General features: G+C 50.7%; 2 protein-coding genes across 2 annotated transcripts in view; one reads left to right on the top strand and one right to left on the bottom strand.

The window, feature by feature from the left end:
• ADA2 (adenosine deaminase 2) overlaps positions 1 to 7068 on the top strand; it is a 46191-nt gene extending 39123 nt beyond the window's left edge. Inside the window, exons 6-8 of the mRNA XM_058431855.1 lie at positions 3389 to 3607; positions 4193 to 4395; positions 4637 to 7068. Coding sequence (XP_058287838.1) covers positions 3389 to 3607; positions 4193 to 4395; positions 4637 to 4730 — 516 coding nt within the window. The 3' untranslated portion in view covers positions 4731 to 7068. The remainder of the gene's footprint in view (positions 1 to 3388; positions 3608 to 4192; positions 4396 to 4636) is intronic.
• A 6144-nt stretch (positions 7069 to 13212) lies between these two features.
• LOC116458631 (large ribosomal subunit protein uL13-like) lies at positions 13213 to 13854 on the bottom strand. Its single transcript, XM_032753887.2, has one exon. The coding sequence runs from the start codon at positions 13822 to 13824 to the stop codon at positions 13213 to 13215; it is 612 nt and encodes a 203-aa protein (XP_032609778.1). The 5' UTR covers positions 13825 to 13854.
• Positions 13855 to 20846: the final 6992 nt, after the last annotated feature.

The following is a 20846-nucleotide window of genomic DNA, read 5'->3' as shown; positions in this document are numbered from 1 at the left end:
CCTCGGCCTCCTAAAGTGCTGGGATTACCCGGCCTCATGTGATATTTTGATGCATGTATATCATGTGTATGAATTGGAACCCTCTCTGATGCTCTCCATCCTCCGAGTGAATTGTGCTTGAGAGGTTAACTGATCTGCCTAAAGCCACACAGCTCGAAATTGGTGGAAGAGGGAGGAGAACCAGGTCTGCTCCTTGTCTTTAGGATGTTCTGTCCCTCATTATCGTAGGAGAGGAAACCCTGCCCTGCCCCATGCAGACCCTGGCTGCTGTTCCTCCTGAAATGCCATTAGCCCAGCCACATCTTTCTTCCCTAGAACTCCATCCTTGGGCTCACTCAGTCATCTCAGCCCCTCCCGTATTCCAGTCCTTAAAATGTGTAAACCCTAACTAAGCAAGATCACAGCTGCAATTTCAGATCCAAAGGAAGATTTGGGAGGAGGCTGTTCACATGGAGGCCGGGACCAGGAGGGCAGCTGTCTTCAGCATCCCACCTGTCACCCTCGGAAGACCAAGGAGGGGTGGAGAGAGTGATGGGCAGCTTCATTTCCCACCCAGGCTTAAGCTCTGCTCTATCACACCGTCTCTCAGAGGAAGGGACCTTGTGCATTAATCTCTTTTTCCTGACATTTCGAGTCAATTTAGATCCAATTTAGATCAAAGTCTGCTCTAGGAGAGCAGAAGAATTGTTTGAGGGGGAGGGGGTTGGGTGAGGGTGTTATTAACCTTGAAGAACTTGTGGTCTGGTTGGGGAAAATCATACTTACGTGTGTGAAATAATTCTGGCCCTACAAAACACTGCAGCACAGGACCTAACAGGTTCCAAGATGTATGGTCCTTGGAGATGATTTTGCCAGGACTTGGGTATCTAATACCTAAAAGTAATGTCCTTATTTTTATTATTTTATTTTATTTTATTCTTTGAGACAGAGTCTCGCTCTGTCCCCAGGCTGGAGTGCAGTGGCGCGATCTCGACTCACTGCAAGCTCCGCCTCCCAGGTTCACGCCATTCTCCTGCCTCAGCCTCCTGAGTACCTGGGACTACTCGGGCACCTGCCACCACGCTCGGCTAATATTTTTTGTATTTTTAGTAGAGATGGGGTTTCACCATGTTAGTCAGGCTGGTCTGGAACTCCTGACCTCGTGATCCGCCCGCCTTGGCCTCCCAAAGTGTTGGGATTACAGGCCTGAGCCACTGTGCCCAGCCAATGTCCTTATTTTTAAAAAGAAGAAGAAATCTTTAAAAACCAGTGAAAATCCACCAAAATACATGTGCTAGGCAGCAGTGGAAATTCTTGAGTTTATTTCTATCAGAAAAGTGAAGTTTTCATATATATATATATATATTTTTTTTTTTTTTTTACATGGGCTCTCACTCTGTCACCCAGGCTAGAGTGCAGTGGCATGATCACAGCTCACTACAGCCTCCACCTCCTGGGTTCAGGTTATCCTTCCACCTCAGCCTCCCAAGTAGCTGGGACTGCAGCCACATGCCACCATGCCTGGCTAATTTTTGTATTTTTTGTAGAGACAGGGTATCTCTATGTTGCCCAGGCTGGCCTTGAACTCCTGGGCTCAAGCAATCCTCCTGCCTCAGCCTCCCAAAGTGCTGCGATTACAGGTGTGAGCCACCGCACCCAGCCAGATGTTCATATTTTATATGTGAATCCATTAGAATGCTTATGGCTGCAAGAATAGAGTATATGCATCCCACCGATTTTACAATAAGGACATTTGTTATCTCACATAAGAAGCAATCTGTGCTATGCCCATTGCGTGGGTGATTCTGCCCCACTTGGTTGTCAGATGGTGAATCATTTGGGGTGACCACATCCAGTGAAGCAAAATAGGAGACAGCCTCCCAGTGGATCTCCTCTTATCAGGGAGGAATCCCCCAAACCTCCCCAACAAATAACCTCCCAGTCCAGCGTTAAGGCTATTTTAGCTGTAAGGGAGACTGACCTTTCATCCTCTACTGAGGGCCTTAGCTGCAAGAAAGGTGTGATGGGGCCGGGCGCGGTGGCTCACGCCTGTAATCCCAGCACTTTGGGAGGCTGAGGCAGGCGGATTACGAGGTCAGAAGATCAGGACCATCCTGGCTAATACAGTGAAACCCCATCTCTACTAAAAATACAAAAAAAAAATTAGCCGGGTGTGGTGGTGGGCGCCTGTAGTCCCAGCTACTCGGGAGACTGAGGCAGGAGAATGGCATGAACCCCGGGAAGTGGAGCTTGCAGTGAGCCGAGATTGCACCACTGCACTCCAGCCTGGGTGACAGAGCAAAAAAAAAAAAAAAAAAAAGAAAGGTGTGATGGGGATGGCAGGGGAGAAGGGAGGCCACAAGAATGTCTGCGGTCACCTAGCAAGTGATAACGTCTTGATAGTACTATTAAATATATAAATTAAAGTGAGCACATACAGGTAGTTATACTGATGCTGTAAATAAGAGAACCTGTAACACATTGTTGTAAAGATCATAAGCATAAGAGTCCCAGAGCCCGGTACGGTGGCTCACGCCTGTAATCCTGGCACTTTGGGAGGCCTAGGCGGGTGGATCCCCTGAGGTCAGGAGTTTGAGACCAGCCTGGCCAACACGGTGAAACCCCGTCTCTACTAAAAATACAAAAAATAGCCGGGCGTGGTGGTGGGCACCTGCAATTCCAGCTACTCAGGAGGCTGAGGCAGGAGAATCCACTTGAACCTGGGAGGCAGAGGTTGCAGTGAGCCGAGATCACGCCACTGCATTCCAGCCTGGGCGACAGAGCAAGACTCCGTCTCAAAAAAAAAAAAAAAAAAAGAGTGCCACAAAAGAGGAAGAAGGAAAGTGGACTGTGGGTCAGAGAGACCAAGGTTTAAAACTCGGTTTTGCAGTCCGGGTGTGGCGGCTCACGCCTGTAATCCCAGCACTTTGGGAGGCCGAGGCAGGCAGATCACGAGGTCAAGAAATCGAGACCATCCTGGCCAACATGGTGAAACCCTGTCTCTACTAAAAATACAAAAAATTATCTGGGCATGGTGGTGTGCGCCTGTAGTCCCAGCTACCTGGGAGGCTGAGGCAGGAAAATTGTTTGAACCTGGGAGGTGGAGGTTGCAGTGAGCTGGGATCGTGCCACTATACTCCAGCCTGGTGACAGAGCAAGACTCTGTCTCAAAAAAAAAAAACAACTCGGTTTTGCTACTTACTATGTGAACGTCCTTGGTCAATTTATAGAAGCTATTAAGTTTCAACTTTCTCATTAGAATGATAAATTAATAAATTAGATGATTAATTTAATGAAGCCATATCATACCTCTCTTTAGCATTGTTAAAAGGAAACTGTGTGTGTATTTGTGTTAATGTTAATTTCTCTTCATTTTTGTGCTTGGGGGGGGCTGTTTATTTGAGGATAGTTGGGGGGCCGGTGGGTCAGACCCATCCATCCCCCATGGAAGGCCATTCCCCTGTCTTCAGACTGGCAGGGCACTTCCATAGACAAGAACATTCTGGATGCTCTGATGCTGAACACTACCAGAATCGGCCATGGATTTGCTTTGAGCAAACACCCTGCAGTCAGGGCTTACTCCTGGAAAAAGGACATCCCCATAGAAGTCTGTCCCATCTCTAACCAGGTATGTGTGACCCATGCGGCTAATCCCATATGATCTCCCCTAACCACAACCTCTGCTCTCTTAAACTTCTTCCTGTTAAGGAGAGTTATCTCTCCTTAACTCTCTTATTACCTACATCCCTCCACTCTCCCACCCCTGTTAGTAAAGTTATTCAGGAGGGGCCTTTTGCCTAAGCCACCAATAAGAATGAGGCAACAGTGAGGGTCCCCAGTGGGGTGGAATTTTGGGCAAAACTGTAGACGAAGCAAAAAGGACACAGGGGGAGGCCAGTGAAGTGGGATGGGCCATGGGATGCTGCTCCCCACGGTTTCTTGAGGTCCTTTGTGTCTGTGTTCAGTTAGCGCCTCTCTGAGCAGGACCAGAAGTGACCAGATGTTTGTGGTGCTGATGAAACATGAGGAGGAGCATGAGGACTGGCTCTGTTCCTTATGTCTCCTTGTGACTCTGCCCAGAAGTCATCCCCATACTGGGGAGATAGTGATGGGAAGATGAAGGGAGCTGATGGGGCTCAAGGTCTCACCTCACTTGTGACTACTCTTCTTAGGGATCAGAGCTCATCTTTCTCCCTTGCCTCCCATTGGGCAGGTGCTGAAACTGGTATCTGACTTGAGGAACCACCCTGTAGCCACTCTGATGGCCACTGGGCACCCCATGGTGATCAGCTCTGATGACCCAGCTATCTTTGGTGCCAAAGGCTTGTCCTACGATTTCTATGAGGTCTTCATGGGCATTGGGGGGATGAAGGCTGACCTGAGGACCCTCAAACAGCTGGCCATGAACTCTATCAAGTGAGTGTCCCGTGTCCTCCAGGCCCCCCGCCTCCTTCCAGCCCGCAGCTTGTGTTTGCCTCTCTGGAGGCTTGAGGCAGATGTCTCGATGGTCCTGTGGGTTCCTTCTGATCATGGCTGTTTAGTCCTTGCTGCTGGCCTGGGGAGAGTGCTCTGCAAGCCTCTAATGTCCCCTCAGGCTCCCCGCCCCGTTCCCCAACCCCTGCCCTGAGGCTGACCTGGGCTCCTCCTCTTCCTGCAGGTACAGTACCCTGTTGGAGACTGAGAAAAATACTTTCATGGAAATCTGGAAGAAGAGATGGGATAAGTTCATAGCGGATGTGGCTACAAAGTGAGAAGCTAGCCAGCCCTCTACAAGCTGTCTTCTCGCACACGCTGTCACTTCCTCTCACTCGTTCTTGAATCAGCCCCATGTCCTCATCAAATCAATGGCCTCTGTATGGAGAGACCTTGTCAGAAGCACTTCGCTGGCTGACCAAATTCATCCTCTGGAAATATTCTCTCTCAGCCACAGTGACATTGACCCTCTTGGTTTTCTCCTCTCTGGCCATTTCTTCTAGTTTCCCTATTTCAGAGCCTCCTCCTCTCTCTGATCTCTGTGCTGTTTCCTCAGGACGCAGTCCTGGGCTCTGTTCTATTCTGGTCTCTTTATTTTTTTATTTTTGTATTTTTTCGAGATGGAGTTTTGCTCTTGTTGCCCAGGCTGGAGTACAATGGTGCGATCTCAGCTCAGTGCAACCTCCGCCTCCCGAGTTCAGGCAATTCTCTTGCCTCAGCCTCCCGAGTAGCTGGAATTACAGGCATGCGCCACCACACCCAGCTGATTTTTGCATTTTTAGTAGAGACAGGTTTTCACCATGTTGGCACGGCTGGTATCCAACTCTTGACCTCAGGTGATCCACTCGCCCCGGGCTCCCAAAGTGCTGGAATTACAGGCGTGAGCCACCATGCCTGGCCTATTCTGGTCTCTTTAACTCTCTCTTCTTTATTTCTCTTCTCTCTCTGTACACTGTTCCTGGGTGGTCTCATCCACTCCTTTGCTTTTTCATACCATTTATTTGTTAATGATTCCCACATTTATTTATGCACTTGGAGAGCTCACAGGAATCTCAGACACTGACGAGGTACAATTCTGAACGCTCAGTCTCTTCCCTTTAAATCTTTCTTTTTCTCTACTTTAATTTTTCTAAAGAGTGTCTTGCTATGTTGCCCAGGCTGGTCTCCACCTCCTGGCTTCAAGTGATCCTCCTGCCACAGTCTCCCGAAGTGCTGGGATTACTGACATGAGCCACCACACTCAGCCCTTTAAACCTTTCCCTGGCCTTTCCCATAGCTGGTGATGGACACCTCCATCCATTCCACCCAGTTGCTCAAAGCAGAAATTTTCAGTGCAAGTCTTGATGCTGCGCTGTGCCCCACTCCCGACATCAGAACGCATCCCACATCCGGACTCCAACGGTGGCTCTCTAACTGCACGCTGCTGCCAAGTCTAAGCCACCATGCTCCTGCCTGAGCTGTGACAACAGCCTCCTCACTGATCTCCCCTTTCTTCCCTTTGCCTCCTCCAGCTCATTTTTCACAGTGTAGAATGACATTTTGTTTGTTTGTTTTGTTTTGTTTGAGACGGAGTCTCGCTCTGTTGCCCAGGGTGGAGTGCAGCGGCGCAATCTCGGCTCACTGCAAGCTCCGCCTCCCAGGTTCAAGCGGATTCTCGTGGCTTAGCATCCCGAGTAGCTGGGATTACAGGCATGCACCACCATGCCCGGATAATTTTTGTATTTTTAGTAGAGATGGGGTTTCACTGTGTTGGCCAGGCTGGTCTCGAACACCTGACCTCGTGATCCACCCACCTTGGCCTCCCAAAGTGCTGGGATTACAGGCATGAGCCACCCCACCTGGCCTAGAATGACTTTTAAAATATCAAATTCAATCAGGTCACTCCTTTGCTTACAACCCAGTGCATTTAGAGGCACACCCTGTGTCTCCACAGGGCATACAGCATCTGATTTAATCTGGATCCATTCCAGCGCCTTCCTCTCCCAGTCACCCCGAGGGCCCCAACCCCGGCGGCCCTTTCTTCCTCAGATGTCCTCAGCTCTATACTGTGCCTGGGTCTTTTCTCCTTCTCTCTGCCTGGAACATTCCTTCTTTCCCCTTTTGTCTTGCCCTCTCCTGTTTACCCTTCAAGTTTCAGGTTCTTGTCGCTGTCTCAGAGAGGTTTTCCTATGCCCGCCCTGTTTCTCTCAGGGAGCCTTGCTTGTTTCCATCATGCCTCTAATCACAATTTATAATTGGATATTTACTCTGTGTCTACAGTCTCGCCCTGCCAGACTGTAAGCCCCATGTGGGCAGGCGCTCATGATTGTTTCTGATTGTTTCATGCGTGCCGCTAACCCAGAGCCTGGGCCCAAAGCTAGTTAACACTCAATAAAAAATGCATTGAATGAGTGGCTGTCACTGTGTCTGTTCAGCCAGCTGCCAAGGCAGAGGGGAGTAGAGCAGAGCCGCCCCAAATAAAAGACCTCGTGTGATCAGAGTCCAGCTCCTCACCTGGCCTTAGAAGAAGGGTGCAAGAAGCCAGCTCTGTCCTCACCCAACTCAAGGATGGCAGGGAATCAAAGAATTCCTTAAAAGCCCCAGGCGGATGTGAATGTCCTCTCATCCAACTTCCATGACTTGTACCTGGGCTCTCAGACAGCAGCAAGCCCTCTCTCCATTCCTAGTTTATCACCATTTGGTTCCTGGACCTGGGAGAAGCCTTGCGACCAGGAGTCAGCAACCACAAGCTGTGCCTGGATGGAAGAAGACAAGCTCTAGGGTCCTGTCTAACTCTGCAGGTGATTCAGTGCCTTCCCCAATCCCTGACGATCTCTTTTAGGTCCCAACTCCACAGGGGACCTCCAACACAGGCAGACACAGACAGCCTCTGGCCTGGACTTGCTGTGATCTCCGATTTGGCAAAATGAACCAGCAATAATCTTGCCTTTGTGTCCAGTTCTTCCTTCTTTTTTTTTTTGGAGACAGAGTCTCACTCTGTCACCCAGGCTGGAGCGCAGTGGTGCAACCTCGGCTCACTGCAACCTCTGCCTCCCGGGTTCAAGTGATTCTCCTGCCTCAGCCTCTCGAGTAGCTAGCTGGGTTTACAGGCACCCGCCATCACACCTGGCTAATTTTTGTATTTTTAGTACAGATGGGGTTTCACCATGTTGGCCAGGCTGGTCTTGAACTCCTGACCTCATGATCCACCCGCCTCGGCCTCCCAAAGTGCTGGGATTAGAGGCGTGAGCCACCACACCCGGCCTTCTTTTTTTTTAGAGACAGTGTGTGTCTCACTATGTTGCCCAGGCTGGTCAGCTGATCTCAAACTATGGCCTTAAGTTATCCTCCTGCCTCAGCTCCCGGATACGTGGGATTACAGGCACTAGCCACCACATCCAGTCTTTAAGCTTTTAAAATTCAACTTACAAAGCTTGCTAGTTCTTCCTTCTTGACTTTATTCCTCATTGCATAGGCCTAGTCCTGTTGAACTAAATGTCCATGGAGCATTTATCTGATCATTTTGAAATAATTTCAAACAAGTTGCAAGAATAGTACAAAAAACTCTTACCAGGCCAGGCACAGGGGGTCACGCCTGTAACCCCGGCACTTTGGGAGGCCGAGGCGAGTGGATTGCTTGAGCCCAGGAGTTCGAGACCAGCTTGGGCAACATGGCCAGACCTCATCTCTACTAAAAATACAAAAATTAGCTGGGCATGGCGGGGCGTGCCTGTGGTCCTACCTACCCAGAAGGCTGAGGTGGGAGGATCGCTTGAGTCCAGGAAGAGGAGGTTGTAGTGAACTGAGATCGCACCACTCCACTCCAGCCTGGCCAATAAAGCGAGACCCTGTCTCAAAAAAACAAAGAAAAATCACGACAACAACAACACAAACCTCTAACATTCTCTTTGCCCAGGTTCCCCCAGTTATTAACATTTTACAACATTTGATTCGATATGTCATTCTTTCTCTGTCTCTAATTGCTCTCTCTATATATCCGATTTTTTTCTAACCACTTGAGACTAAGTTGCAGATATTATGCCTTTTATTCCTAGATTCTCCAGTGTGCGTTTCCTAAAGACAATGACATTCTCCTATGGAACCACAGTACATCCAACCAAATCAGAAAAGTATTAACGTTGAAAAGATGCTAGTATCTGGCTCTGGCCCTGCTGAGCTTTGTTTTGTTTTGTTTTGTTCTTGGTCCAGAACCCAATCCAGGATCACAAGTTACATCTAGCTGTCAAATCTCTAGTCTCTTTCCGCCTGAAACAGCTTCTTAGTCTTCCTTTGTGTTTTGGAACCTCATTTTTGAAGAGTACAGGCCAGTTATTTCACAGACTATCCCTCATTTCAGGTTCATCTAATGTTTCCCTAGGAAGAGGCTCAGGGGATACATTTTTGAGAGGAGCACATTAGCAGCGACGCTTTGTCCTTCTCAGTGTACACACCAGGGCACATGAATGGGGCCAAGTGTTATACTTCCAGCTTGTTGTTAAACCTTTAGGAGTCTGAAATTGGTCTTGATGGGAAATTTTTTTTTTTTTTTTGAGACAGGGGTCTCACTCCATTGCCTAGGCTAGAGTGCAGTGGCAGGATCGCTGCTCATTGTAACCACTACCTCCTGGGCTCAAGCAATCCTCCTGCCCAGCATCCAAAGTAGTTGGGACTACAGGCGTGCACCGCCACCTCAGCTAAGTTTTCTTTATCTTTTTACTTTTTGTAGAGATGGGATCATGCTATACTCTCTAGCCTGTCTCAAACTCCTGGCCTCAAGCCATCCTCCCACCTCGGCTTCCCAAAGTGCTGGGATTACAGGCATGAGCCATGACACCAAGCTTGTGGGAGTTTTTGTGCCACAAAAATCAGCAAATGTTACAAATCCATGTCCCCACCAGCCAGCTGTTACACATTTGCCAGCATACTGATGCATACAATGTTAATTTGTCTCAATATGATACTGACTTTGATGCTTAAGTTGATTTCTGCCAGAATTTGCCATTCATTGTGAAGTTACCATTTTTCCCTTAGTAATTAACACATATTTGGAGAGGAGACACTTTATGTAAAAGTCTTCACTCCTCCTTAAAACTTTACCCATTAGTGCTTGCATCCACTGAGGACTTTTGTCTAAATCTATTACTATCATGGTTGCTGTTCCATTTATTGCTGTGTAGCAAATTATCCCAAAACGTAGTGGTTTGAAACAAAAATAAAAACTTATGGGGCCAGGCGTGGTGACTTACACCTTTAATCCCAGCACTTTGGGAGGCCAAGTTGGGGGGATCACCTGAGGTCAGAAGTTCGAGACCAGCCTGACCAACATGGGGAAACCCCTTCTCTACTAAAAATACAAAATTAGCCAGGCATGGTGGTGCACGCCTGTATAATCCGAGCTACTTAGGAGACTGAGGCAGGAGAATAGCTTGAACCTGGGAGGCAGAGGTTGCAGTGAGCCGAGATGATGCCATTGCACTCCAGCCTGGACAACAAGAGCGAAACTCCATCTCAAAACCAAACCCAAAACAAACAAACAAACAAATTTATGATCTCTCCCAGTGTCTGTGGGTCAGGGGTTTGGGCAGAGCCCAGCTGGGCAGTTCTGCTCGGGCTCTCTCGTGAGGTCCCTGCCACAGTGGAGGCAGAGCTGGAGCTGACAGGCCGCCAGGGGTCACCTCTCTGCACAGCCCCAGGGCTCAGCTGGTGCTCTCCTATGGCTAGTTTGGGCTTCTTCCCATTGGCCTCAACTTCTGGAGTAAGTATTCCACGGAATAAATGGAAAATTCTGGAAGTCACATGGCATCATTTCTGCAATACTTTGTTGGTCCCAACGGTAACAAAAAACACCTCCTTGGCCGGGCGCGGTGGCTCACGCTTGTAATCCCAGCACTTTGGGAGGCCGAGGCGGGCGGATCACGAGGTCAGGAGATCGAGACCATCCTAGTTAACACGGTGAAACACCATCTCTACTAAAAATACAAAAAAATTAGCCGGGCGTGGTGGTGGGCGCCTGTAGTCTCAGCTACTCGGAGAGGCTGAGGCAGCAGAATGGTGTGAACCCGGGAGGTGGAGCTTGCAGTGAGCCAAGATCGCGCCACTGCACTCCAGCCTGGGTGACAGAGCAAGACTCCGTCTCAAAAAACAAACAAACAAACAAAAAACACCTCCTGGTTTTAAGCGGAGGAGACAGAGATCCCAACTTTTGGTAGAAGATTGTCAAAGTCACATTATAAAAAAGAATATATAGGATAAGAGAAGTCGTTGGAAAATATTTTGGAAAATACAACCATCAAATGGTGATTTTTTTTCCTTCCTTCCTTCCTTCTTTCTTTTTTTAATTTTTCTTTTTCTGGGTATCGCTCTGTCACCCAGGCTAGAGCGCAGTGGTATGATCACGACTCACTGCAGCTTTGACCTTTTGGGCTCAAGTAATCCTCAAGCCTCAGCATCCCAAGTAGCTGGGACTACAGGTGTGCATCACTGCAACCAGCTAATTAAAAATTTTTTTTGATGCAAACAAAGTTTCACTACATTGCCCAATATGGCTCAAACTCCTGGCCTCAAGCAATCCTCTCACCTCAGCCTCCCCAAGCATTGGGATTATAGGCGTGATCCACTGTGCCTGGCCAAAATGGTGATTTTCTAATTCTACCATTTCTTCCATGTTTGTTAGTTGCCATTTTGCTGCAAGGAAGAACAACTCCTTCCCTCCTGCCTTCCTTTTTTCTTTTCTTTTTTTTTTTTTGTGACAGAGTTTCGCTCTTGTTGCCCAAGCTAGAGTGCAGTGGTGCAGTCTCGGCTCACTGCAACCTCCACCTCCCGGGTTCAAGCGATTCTCTTGTGTCAGCCTCCTAAGTAGCTGAGACTTCAGGCGCCTACCACCACGCCTGGCTAATTTTTGTATTTTTAGTAGAGACAGGGTTTCACCATGTTGGCCAGGCTGGTCTCGAACTCCTGACCTCAGGTGATCCGCACGCCTTGGCCTCCCAAAGTGCTGGGATTATAGGCATGAGCCACTGTGCCCAGCCCCTTTTTCCCTTCTACCAGTACGACTCAGGGATTCAGGTTGTATTCGATGGGCTATAATCCATTACTAGCACTATTTATTGTGATGCTTACACTATTCCAGATCTGGCCATGGGAGCCCTGTTAAGCTGGCTGCTGATAAAGTTCTATCATTGAGAACTTTCTTAGTTTTTCCTTTTTTTTTTTTTTTTTTTGTGACAGGGTCTTGCTCCATCCCCCAGGCTGGAGTACAGTGGCACCATCACAGCTTATTGCAGCCTTGACCCCACAGGCTCAAGAGATCCTCCTACCTCACCCTCCCTAGTAGTTGGGCCTACAAGCACGTACCACCACGTCTGGCTAATTTTTGTATTTTTTGTAGAGATGGGGTTTTGCCATGTTGCCCAGGCCGGTCTCAAACTCCTGAGCTCAATCAATCTGCCCACCTCAGCCTTCCAAAGTGCTGGGATTATAGGTGTGAACCAATGCATCTGGCCATTCTTCCTTACGCAATAAAATGTTCTAGGTTCATTTTGTACTTTCCCTGTGTCATGCCTGAGCTCAGCCATTTCTCCAGGGAGCTCTGTTCCTTTCAGTAGAGAATAATATTTAGTAGCCCTGATCTAGGCACTAGATGTGCCCATTGTTACTGGAGTATGTATGTGTGTGTGTGTAGACACATAAATACAATTTATGCACATTAAAATTGGAAAACTATGGCCAGGCATGGTAGCTCATCCCTGTAATCCTAGCACTTTGGGAGGCTGAGGCGGGTGGATCACTTGAGGTCAGGAGTTCGAAACCAGCCTGGCCAACATGGTGAAACCCCATCCCTACTAAAAATAAAAAAAATTAGCCAGACATGGTGGTGGGCACCTGTAATCCCAGCTACTCAAGCGGCTGAGGCAGGAGAATCGTTTAAACACAGGAGGCGGAGGTTGAAGTGAGCCAAGATCATGCCACTGCACTCCAGCCTGGGCGAGACTCCGTCTCAAAAACAAACAAACAAACATCGAAAACAAAACAAAACAAAATGGGCAGGAAGAGGGAAAGAGTTGAAAAAAGAAGAGAAAACGATGGAATTGTTAGACTGGAAGTGACCACTGGAATGGAGGGCTCGGCTACCTTAGCAGCGCTACTGAAGCTGCCATTTCAGAGGAAATGTGTATTAGTAAGATTTTATTCTTTTTTCCTTAAGAAAACCCTTCAAATATGTATAAACCTCAGGACTACCCCAAAATCTGGACCTGTGCCTGCTCTAGCTCAGCTCTTCATTTGGAAGGAGGAAAGCGAGGTGGAGGTGTGTTCGTCCGAAAAGACTACCTGAAAAGAGGAAACTTACAGGAACCTCAGCTTGCGAGGGACGTTGAGAGACTATGCAACCAGCCTCACCTTCAGGAAGAGTCCTCAGGAAGATGTCCCTGTTTCTTTGCTTTTCTTTTTTTTTGAGACTGAGTCTCGCTCTGTCGCCCAGGCTGGAGTGTAGTAGCACGATCTCGGCTCACTGCAACCTCCACCATCCCAGTTCAAGTGATTCTCCTGCCTCAGCCTCCCTAGTAGCTGGGATTACAGGCGCGTGCCACCACACCCAGCTAATTTTTGTATTTTTAGTAAAGTCGGGGCTTCACCATGTTGGCCAGGCTGGTCTTGACCTCCTGACCTCAAGTGATCTGGCTGCCTCGGCCTCCCAAAGTGCTGGGATTACAGCCGTGAGCCACCGCACCCGGTGTCTGTTCCATTCTTTTTTTTTTTGAGAATTAACAGTCTTTATTGGGCTCAGACCAGGAGTCCATGGGTGTTGAGGACCTCTGTGTATTTGTCAGTTTTCTTCTCCACGTTCTTCTCGGCCTGTTTCCGTAGCCTCATGAGCTGTTTCTTCTTCCGGTAGTGGATCTTGGCTTTCTCTTTCCTCTTCTCCTCCAGGGTGGCTGTCACTGCCTGGTACTTCCACCCAACCTGGTGAGCCAGGCGCCCCAGATAGGCGAACTTTCTTGTAGGCTTCAGACGCACAACCTTGAGGGCAGCAGGAACCACCATCTGCTTTTTCTTGTCGTAGGGCGGTGGGATGCCGTCAAACACCTTGAGGCGGTCCAGAGCGGCCTGCCCTCGCTTGGTCTTGTGGGGCAGCATACCTCGCACGGTCCGCCAGAAGATGCGGCTGGGGGCCCGGAAGTGGTAGGGACCCCGGGAAGGGTTGGTGTTCATCCGCTTGCGGAGGAAAGCCAGGTACTTCAACTTGTTTCTGTAGAAATTGCCAGAAATGTTGATGCCTTCGCAGCGTAGGACCACCACCTTCCGGCCCAGCAGTACCTGTTTAGCCACGATGGCCGCCAGGAGGCCCAGAAGATGGCCTCGACCATCAAGCACCAGGACCTGCACCTCCGCCATCTTCCGCAGCCGCTTGGGAAAGCTGTTCCATTCTTAAAGCTCGCCAGAACGCGATTCTGTAAACTGCTTCAGCCACCCATTCCGGAATCCCAAATGACCCCTTCCCATGGTCAGGATTTCAATGACTGGTGCCATCCTTGGCTTTCACAGGAATTGATCCCTTGGGGAGGACTGTATGAAACTGCATCTGTAAGCTCAGATGAAGTCAGCATGCTAGGGTTGGAAATATTATTTTCACATACATAGTCTAGGTTACTTAATTTATTGTTTTGAGACAGGGTCTCACTGCCCAGCCTGGAGGGCAGTGGTGTGATCATAGCTCACTATAATCTTGAACTCCTGGGCTCAAGGGACCCTCCCGCCTCAGCCTCTCCAGTAGTTGGGGCGACAGGCGCGCACCACCACGCCCGGCTGTTTATCTAATAGAGATGGGGGTCTCCTTTTGTTGCCCAGGCTAGTACTGAACTCTTGGCCTCAAGTGATTCTCCTGCCTGTACCTCCCAAGGCACTGGGATTACAGGCCAAAGCCACCTTGCCAGGCCAGCATGTTACTTTAAATAGCAGTCATCCTAAAAATAGCTTACCCTCCTCTGTCCTTCCCTGCCTGGAAAGGGTGTAAAAATAACATTTGGGGGCTGTAAATGCTGCCGAGATCTCTGGAGCTAGGTGGGTGCAGAGGTGTGATTTAGTTTTGGCTGTGCTCCGAAAAAACCAGGGCCGAGCTGCTGGTTTTGAATTTGTCCAGGCTTTTTAGCCAATAGCCTCTTCCTCCGCCGGGAAGGGGTGGGACCCAGCCTTCCCAAACACCTTTGCTGAGGAACCTTGCAAAGACCTTGGATGAGGGCCCCAGCTCAGCCAGGCCTCCCTGAAGCTAAGCCAGCCCGGGGTGGGGACTGGTGGAGGGACTAGAGTTTCTTAGATTCACAGAATAGCAGAGCTGGGAGAGGCCTAAAGACCATCTTACCTATGCGTTTGTTTCTGATGACTGATTAAGGCCCAGAGAGGGTCAGTAACTCTTCCAGGTCGCACAGTGGGTGACAGTAGGTATGTGCTCGTCCTGGGACACAGAGCTGTTTTCTTCGCTTGTCTGGAGTGGGTTTCGGGGGTCGGCACCTGCCTCCCAGTGAGCTCCCGGCGCCGGCCAGTCCTGGCTGAGTGGGGTCGGTCGGCCTCCACCCCTAATCTCCCCGGCCAGAGCCAGAGCGCACCGGCCTCCAGGGGGCGCCGCCTCCGGGCCGCGCCGACTCTCCCGAGCCCTGCTCTCTCTGGCCGGGGGTCAGCCCCGGAAACAGCCTCAGTTTCCTGTCCCTTCCCTCCCTGGGAGCAAAGATGTAGGCGCCCAGGCCCCGCCCGCGGGCTCCCTTCGTCCGGCGTCCCTAGCAGCCCGCCCGGTCCCGCCGCCCCGCGGCTTGCGGATGGCTGCGGTGGCGGGGAAACAGCAGAACGCAGGCGGCGATTCGCTGGGGACGGCGGCCGGCGGGAGGCGAGGGCCCCAGGCTCGGCGCACCTGTGAAACTGCGCGGGCGGCGCGGCGCTGCTGCCCCCTGCCGGCCGCGCCCGGTCCCACCCCCGTGTCCACCCTGGCCCGGGTGCCCTCGGGGTCCCTCGCGTCACTGTGGGCAGCGCCAAGCTACGGCTTCCCATGGGGGAGCGGTGTGGGGCCGGGGGATGGCACGGAGCTCCCCTGCCGCGAATACGCTTCCCACAGATCACACATGGTCTCGCCTGTCCGCAGGGTCCCCTCCCGGCCTCAACTCTCTGCCAGGCAGCATGGGCCGCTGGTGACCTTGGGTCATCCTGGCCTCTACGCATTTAAGAGTAGAGGCCGGGTGGTGGCGGCGCCTGTAGTCCCGCATTCTGGGAGGCCCAGGCGGGGCGCTCGAGCCCAGGAGTTCTATACCAGCCTGGGGAACACAGTGAGACTCTGTCTCTTCAAAACAAAACAAAAACAAACAAAAAAGGGTAGAGCCCATAGTACAGGATGAGAGAGTAGTGCCGTAATGAATTTTAAATTTCAATTACATTTAAAATTAAAATGTGAATCTGTATACAATCACATTTCAAAAATTCAAAAAGTATGAAAAGGAACACATTCGAAAGGCTTGTATCCACCTCTGTTTTCTACTGTCCGCTTTCCCATCCCACCCATTCTCCCACCAGGCTTAGTTTCTTGTGTTTCTTTATGCAAAATAAACAAAAGCAAATATATATTGTTTTTCCCACTCTGATATAAAAGGCAGCATAGTATCCACACTGTTCTGAACTCTTTTTTTTTTTGAGACAGGGTCTCACTGTTGCCCAGACTGGAGTGCAGTGGCACAATCTCACCTCACTGCAGCCTCCACCTCCTGGGTTCAGGCGATTCTCCTGCCTCATCTGGACCACAGGTGCACACCACCATGCCCGGCTAATTTTGTATTATTATTTTTTTCGAGATGGAGTCTTGCTCTGTTGCCCACAGCTGGAGTGCAATGGTGTGATCTAGGCTCACTGCAACCCCTGCCTCCCGGGTTCAAGCAATTCTCCTGCCTCAGTCCCCTGAGTAGCTGGGATTACAGGCGCGCGCCACCGCACCTGGCTAATTTTTGTATTTTTAGTAGAGACGCGGTTTCACCATGTTGACTAGGCTGGTCTTGAACTCCTGACCTCATAATCTGCCCACCTCGGCCTCCCAAAGTGCTAGGATTACAGGCGTGAGCCACCACGCCCCGCCTAATTTTTGTATTTTTATTTTTTATTTTTTTGAGATGAAGTCATTGCTCTAGTTGCCCAGGCTGGAGTGCAATGGCACCATCTCGGCTCACTGCAACCTCTGCCTCCCAGGTTCAGGCAATTCTTTTGCCTCAGCCTCTTGAGTAGCTGGGATTACAAGTGCACACCACCACGCCCAGCTAATTTTTGTATTTTTAGTAGGCCAGGCTGGTCTCGAACTCCTGACCTCAGGTGATCCAGCCACCTCCCAAAGTGCTAGGATTATAGGCATGAGCCAACGTGCCCAGCGATTTTTGTATTTTAGTAGAGATGGGGTTTCACCATGTTGTCCAGGCTGGTCTTGAACTCCTGACCTCAAGTGATCTGCCTGCCTCAGCCTCCCAAAGTGCCGGGATTACAGGCTTGAGCCACTGCACCCTGCCTGGATCTCAAGTCCTGATAAGATTTAGGATTGATTCTTTCAGCAGGACTATTTAACAGGTGGTGTCCCTTCCCATTTGCATCCTAACCGTATTGGGGTTCTCCAGAGAGACAGAACCTATAGCATGGAGAGAGAGAGAGAGAGAGAGGGAGGGAGGGAGAGAGAGAGAGAGAGATAGGAGACAGACGGATAGACGAGAAGGGATTTATTAGGTGATTTGGCTCCACGTGATTATGGAGGCCTGAGAAGTCCTACAACAAGCCGCCTGGAGACCTGGGGCTGCTGGGAGCATGGCTCAGTTCAAATCTGAAAGCCTCTGAACCAGGGGAGCTGAAGGTGTGACTCAGTCTGAGACCGAAGGCCTGAGAACCTGGGGGCATGCTTCCAGCATCTAAAGGTCAAGACCCTTAGACTTCTGATGTCCAAGGGCAGGAGAAGAAGGCTGTCCCAGCTCCAGGAGAGAGACAGCAAATTTGCCCTTCCTCTGCCTTTTTGTCCTATCGAGGCTCCCAGCTGATTGGATGGTACCCTCCCATATTGACAGGGCGTCTTCCCCACTCAGCCTACCAACTCATATGCCAGTCTCCTCTGGAAGCAGCCTCACAAGACACTGCTTTACCAGCTATCTAGGTGTCCCTCGATCCAGTCAAGTTGACCCCAAAAAGTAACCATCAAATCCAATGAAGTGCAGCCAGTCAAAGGCTGGGACCCATCCATGGCTGGAGCCACAGGGGCAGCAGCCAGTGGGGTCACTTGGAGTCAGGGCATGGGGAGACAGCATCCGGCAGTGGCTCCATCTGTTCAGCCCACCCGTAAGCCTGGGCTCTGGACTCCCCCAGGAGCCTTCCCTCTGCCTGTCCCTGGAGTCCCCTCCCCTCCTATGGGAGTCTGGGGGCCTTCAGGAGCTGAGCCTCTCGCCTGCATGCCAGTCTCCCTAGGAAGGACCTTGCAGAATGAGCCCAGGTTCAGCTCAGAGACTCTCTGGTGCCAGCTGCCCCTTCTCAGGGTCGGTGGCAGGAGAGTGTGAGGGCTGAGCTAAGTGCATCAATGCCCCGTTTGCCCCTAGGATTCGGAAGAGGCCATGGCAGGAGCTGTATTTGCAGGGTCCAGGCACTGCCCTGACTGGGAAATGCAGTGCAGCCTAGGGATGGGCCAGGGAGCTCACAATGCCAGGAGGGCAGAGAGCAGGGAGTCTATCTGCCCTCCTGGGGAACAGCCACCAGGTACCAAGCAGGGAGGCTAGCAGCCCAGCCCAGGGACTTGCGTGGACTTCGCATCTCCCCACATGCTTCCCACATGCTTCCCACATGCTTAGAACTCTGTCAGGGGCCAGGCACGGTGGCTCCAGCCTGTAATCCCAGCAGTTTGGGAGGCCAAAGCGGGTGGATCACCTGAGGTTAGGAGTTCAAGACCAGCTTGGCCAACTTCGTGAAACCCCATCTCTACAAAAATTAGCCAGGCATGATGGTGGGAGACTGTAATCCCAGCTACTCCAGAGGCTGAGGGGGGAGAATCGTTTGAACCCAGGAGGCGGAGGTTGCTCTGAGGCGAGATCGTGCCATTGCACTCCAGCCTGGGCAACAGAGTGAGACTCTATCTCAAAAAAACAGAACAAAACAAAACAAAAAACACAAAACAAACAAAAAACTCTGTCAGGCTGGGTGCAGTGGTTCATATGCTTGTAATCCCAGCACTTTGGGAGGCCAAGGCGGGTGGATTACTTGAGCTCAGGAGTTTGAGACCAGCTTGGGCAACATGTCGAAACCCCATATCTGCCAAAAAATACAAAATTTAGCTGGGTGTGGTGGGGAGGCTGAGGTGGGAGGATTGCTTGAGCCCAGGAGGTTGAGGCTGCAGTGAGTCGAGACTGAGTGACTGCACTCCAGCCTGGGCAACAGAGGGAGACCCTGTCTCTAAAAAAAAAAAAGAAAAAGAAAAGAAAAAAGAGAACTCTGTCTACTGATGTTTCCTTTTTCCCTCCTCTTCATCTCTGTTGGGTTTTAAAATTTCCTTGATCAAGCTTCTCTTGCCCTTCCTTTTCTTTCTCTGTAGCTTCTCCTTTCTCCCATTCCCTCCTCTCCTCTCCTCTCCTTTTTATTGCTCCTTTCCCACAAGAAACCTGCCTGTCTTCAACGTGGATACAGTGGACTGGGCAGAAGGAGCCAGGGTGGCGCACCTGGCCCTGGGGGCAACTCAGAACCTGAATCTTTAGGGCTCTCTCCTCTGCCTGCACTTGGAGCCATGACCCAGCCTGACCCTCCACAGGGACCGTGCCAAGGGCTCTGTCCCTTGCCAGCATTTCAGGTGCTTTGGGCCAGCTGGCCTCTTTTGGGCCAGAGTTCCCTGGAGCAAGTGACGATGGGTGGGGAGAGGACGGTACTGACACAGGAAGGGAACAGGGGGACATGGCAAAGGCAGAAGCTGGGCAGGGCTGGGGATGGAAGCACCCCATCAGGAGCACTGGCCTGAGGAGAGGTGTCTGTTTGGCCAGGAAGCTCCCTGAGTTACTTTTTCTTTTTTTTTTTTTTTTCTGTTGAGAGGGAGTCTCACTCTGTTGCCCAGGCTGGAGTGCGGTGGCGCGATCTCGGCTCACTGCAAGCTCCGCCTCCCGGGTTCACGCCATTCTCCTGCCTCAGCCTCCTGAGTAGCTGGGACTACAGGTGCCTGCCACCACGCCTGGCTAATTTTTTGTATTTTTAGTAGAGACGGGGTTTCACCATGTTAGCCAGGATGGTCTCCATCTCCTGACCTCGTGATCTGCCTGCCTTGGTCTCTCAAAGTGCTGGGATTACAGGTGTGAGCCACCGTGCCCGGCCTCCCTGAGTTACTTTCTTCTATAGATGGGTCAGGATGTCGGAAGGTCACCCTTCCACCCTTGCCCCCCAGCTATGGCAAGGAGTGTTGAGGCCAAGGGTGAGGGTGGATGGGCTCAATGACAGAGTGTCCAGCCTGGGAGGTGCCTAATCTTTTCTGTAAATGTCACCTGCCTATGAATCAGAGCCACACATTCCATCTCAGACTGGGTCACCATCCCAGCTTACTGACCAGGACCCCAGCCCCAGTCCATTGCAGCCCTAGCACACACATCTCTGGCAAGTCTTGGAAGCATCTCATTCATCACCTCTTTTTCCCAATGCCTGGGCACAGCCATAAAGGGGCCTGAGAGTTTGGGAGTCAAAACCTTGTGACCCTCAGTCCAGAATTAACATGGCCATGTCCTGGACCTGACTTTTTCTAAGCAGGAGAGACAGGTGGGCTTGATAACATGAAAGAACTTGTCCCAAAGTCTGTGTAGTGTGTAAGCTTGCCACTGGAGCCCTCGGCCCTGTCTCTGCCTGTCGCTTTGCCTTGTCATTCTCATAGTGCCTCTTGCCTTTGCCCTCCTTGCCACGTGCAGAGTTTACGTTCAGGATAGGACCAAGTGTCAGGTATTGATGCCACGGAGGGAATGAGTTCAACTTTTGGCATTCTCTGTTCTCCCTGTGGTTCCTGCCTTCAGAAGGGACCTGGGGAGTCAGGGAGGAACGGTCCCGAGATGGCATGGGCACCTGAACTCTCACTACAACAGAGGTGGCCAGTTATTCTGCTCATCTGTGGGGGATGGGACGGTGCAGTAGGGGTCTCTAGTCTGGGGCTGGTGGGGAAAGAGGCTATTGGAGTTTTAGGAATAAATCACTTTCAGAGGCCGAGGCAGGAGGATTGTTTAAGGCCAGGAGTTGAGACCAGCCTGGGCAACATAAGAAGACCCCGTTTCCAAAAATATTAGCCTGGCACAGTGGCATGTGCCTGCAGTCCCAGCTACTCAGGAAACTAATGTGTAAGGATCGCACCACTGCACTCCAGCCTGGGTGACAGTGAGACCTTGTCTCTTAAAAAAAAAAAAAAAAAA

The sequence above is a fragment of the Hylobates moloch genome, unplaced genomic scaffold (assembly GCF_009828535.3).
Source record: "Hylobates moloch isolate HMO894 unplaced genomic scaffold, HMol_V3 SCAFFOLD_19, whole genome shotgun sequence".
NCBI lineage: Eukaryota > Metazoa > Chordata > Mammalia > Primates > Hylobatidae > Hylobates > Hylobates moloch.
The sequence above is the reverse complement of the archived record's forward strand: the minus strand, read 5'-3'. Positions and strand labels throughout refer to the sequence as shown.

Coding starts and splice junctions, on each gene's coding strand:
- LOC116458631 (XM_032753887.2), bottom strand. CDS start 13,824: ATGGCGGAGGTGCAGGTCCTGGTGCTTGATGGTCGAGGCCATCTTCTG.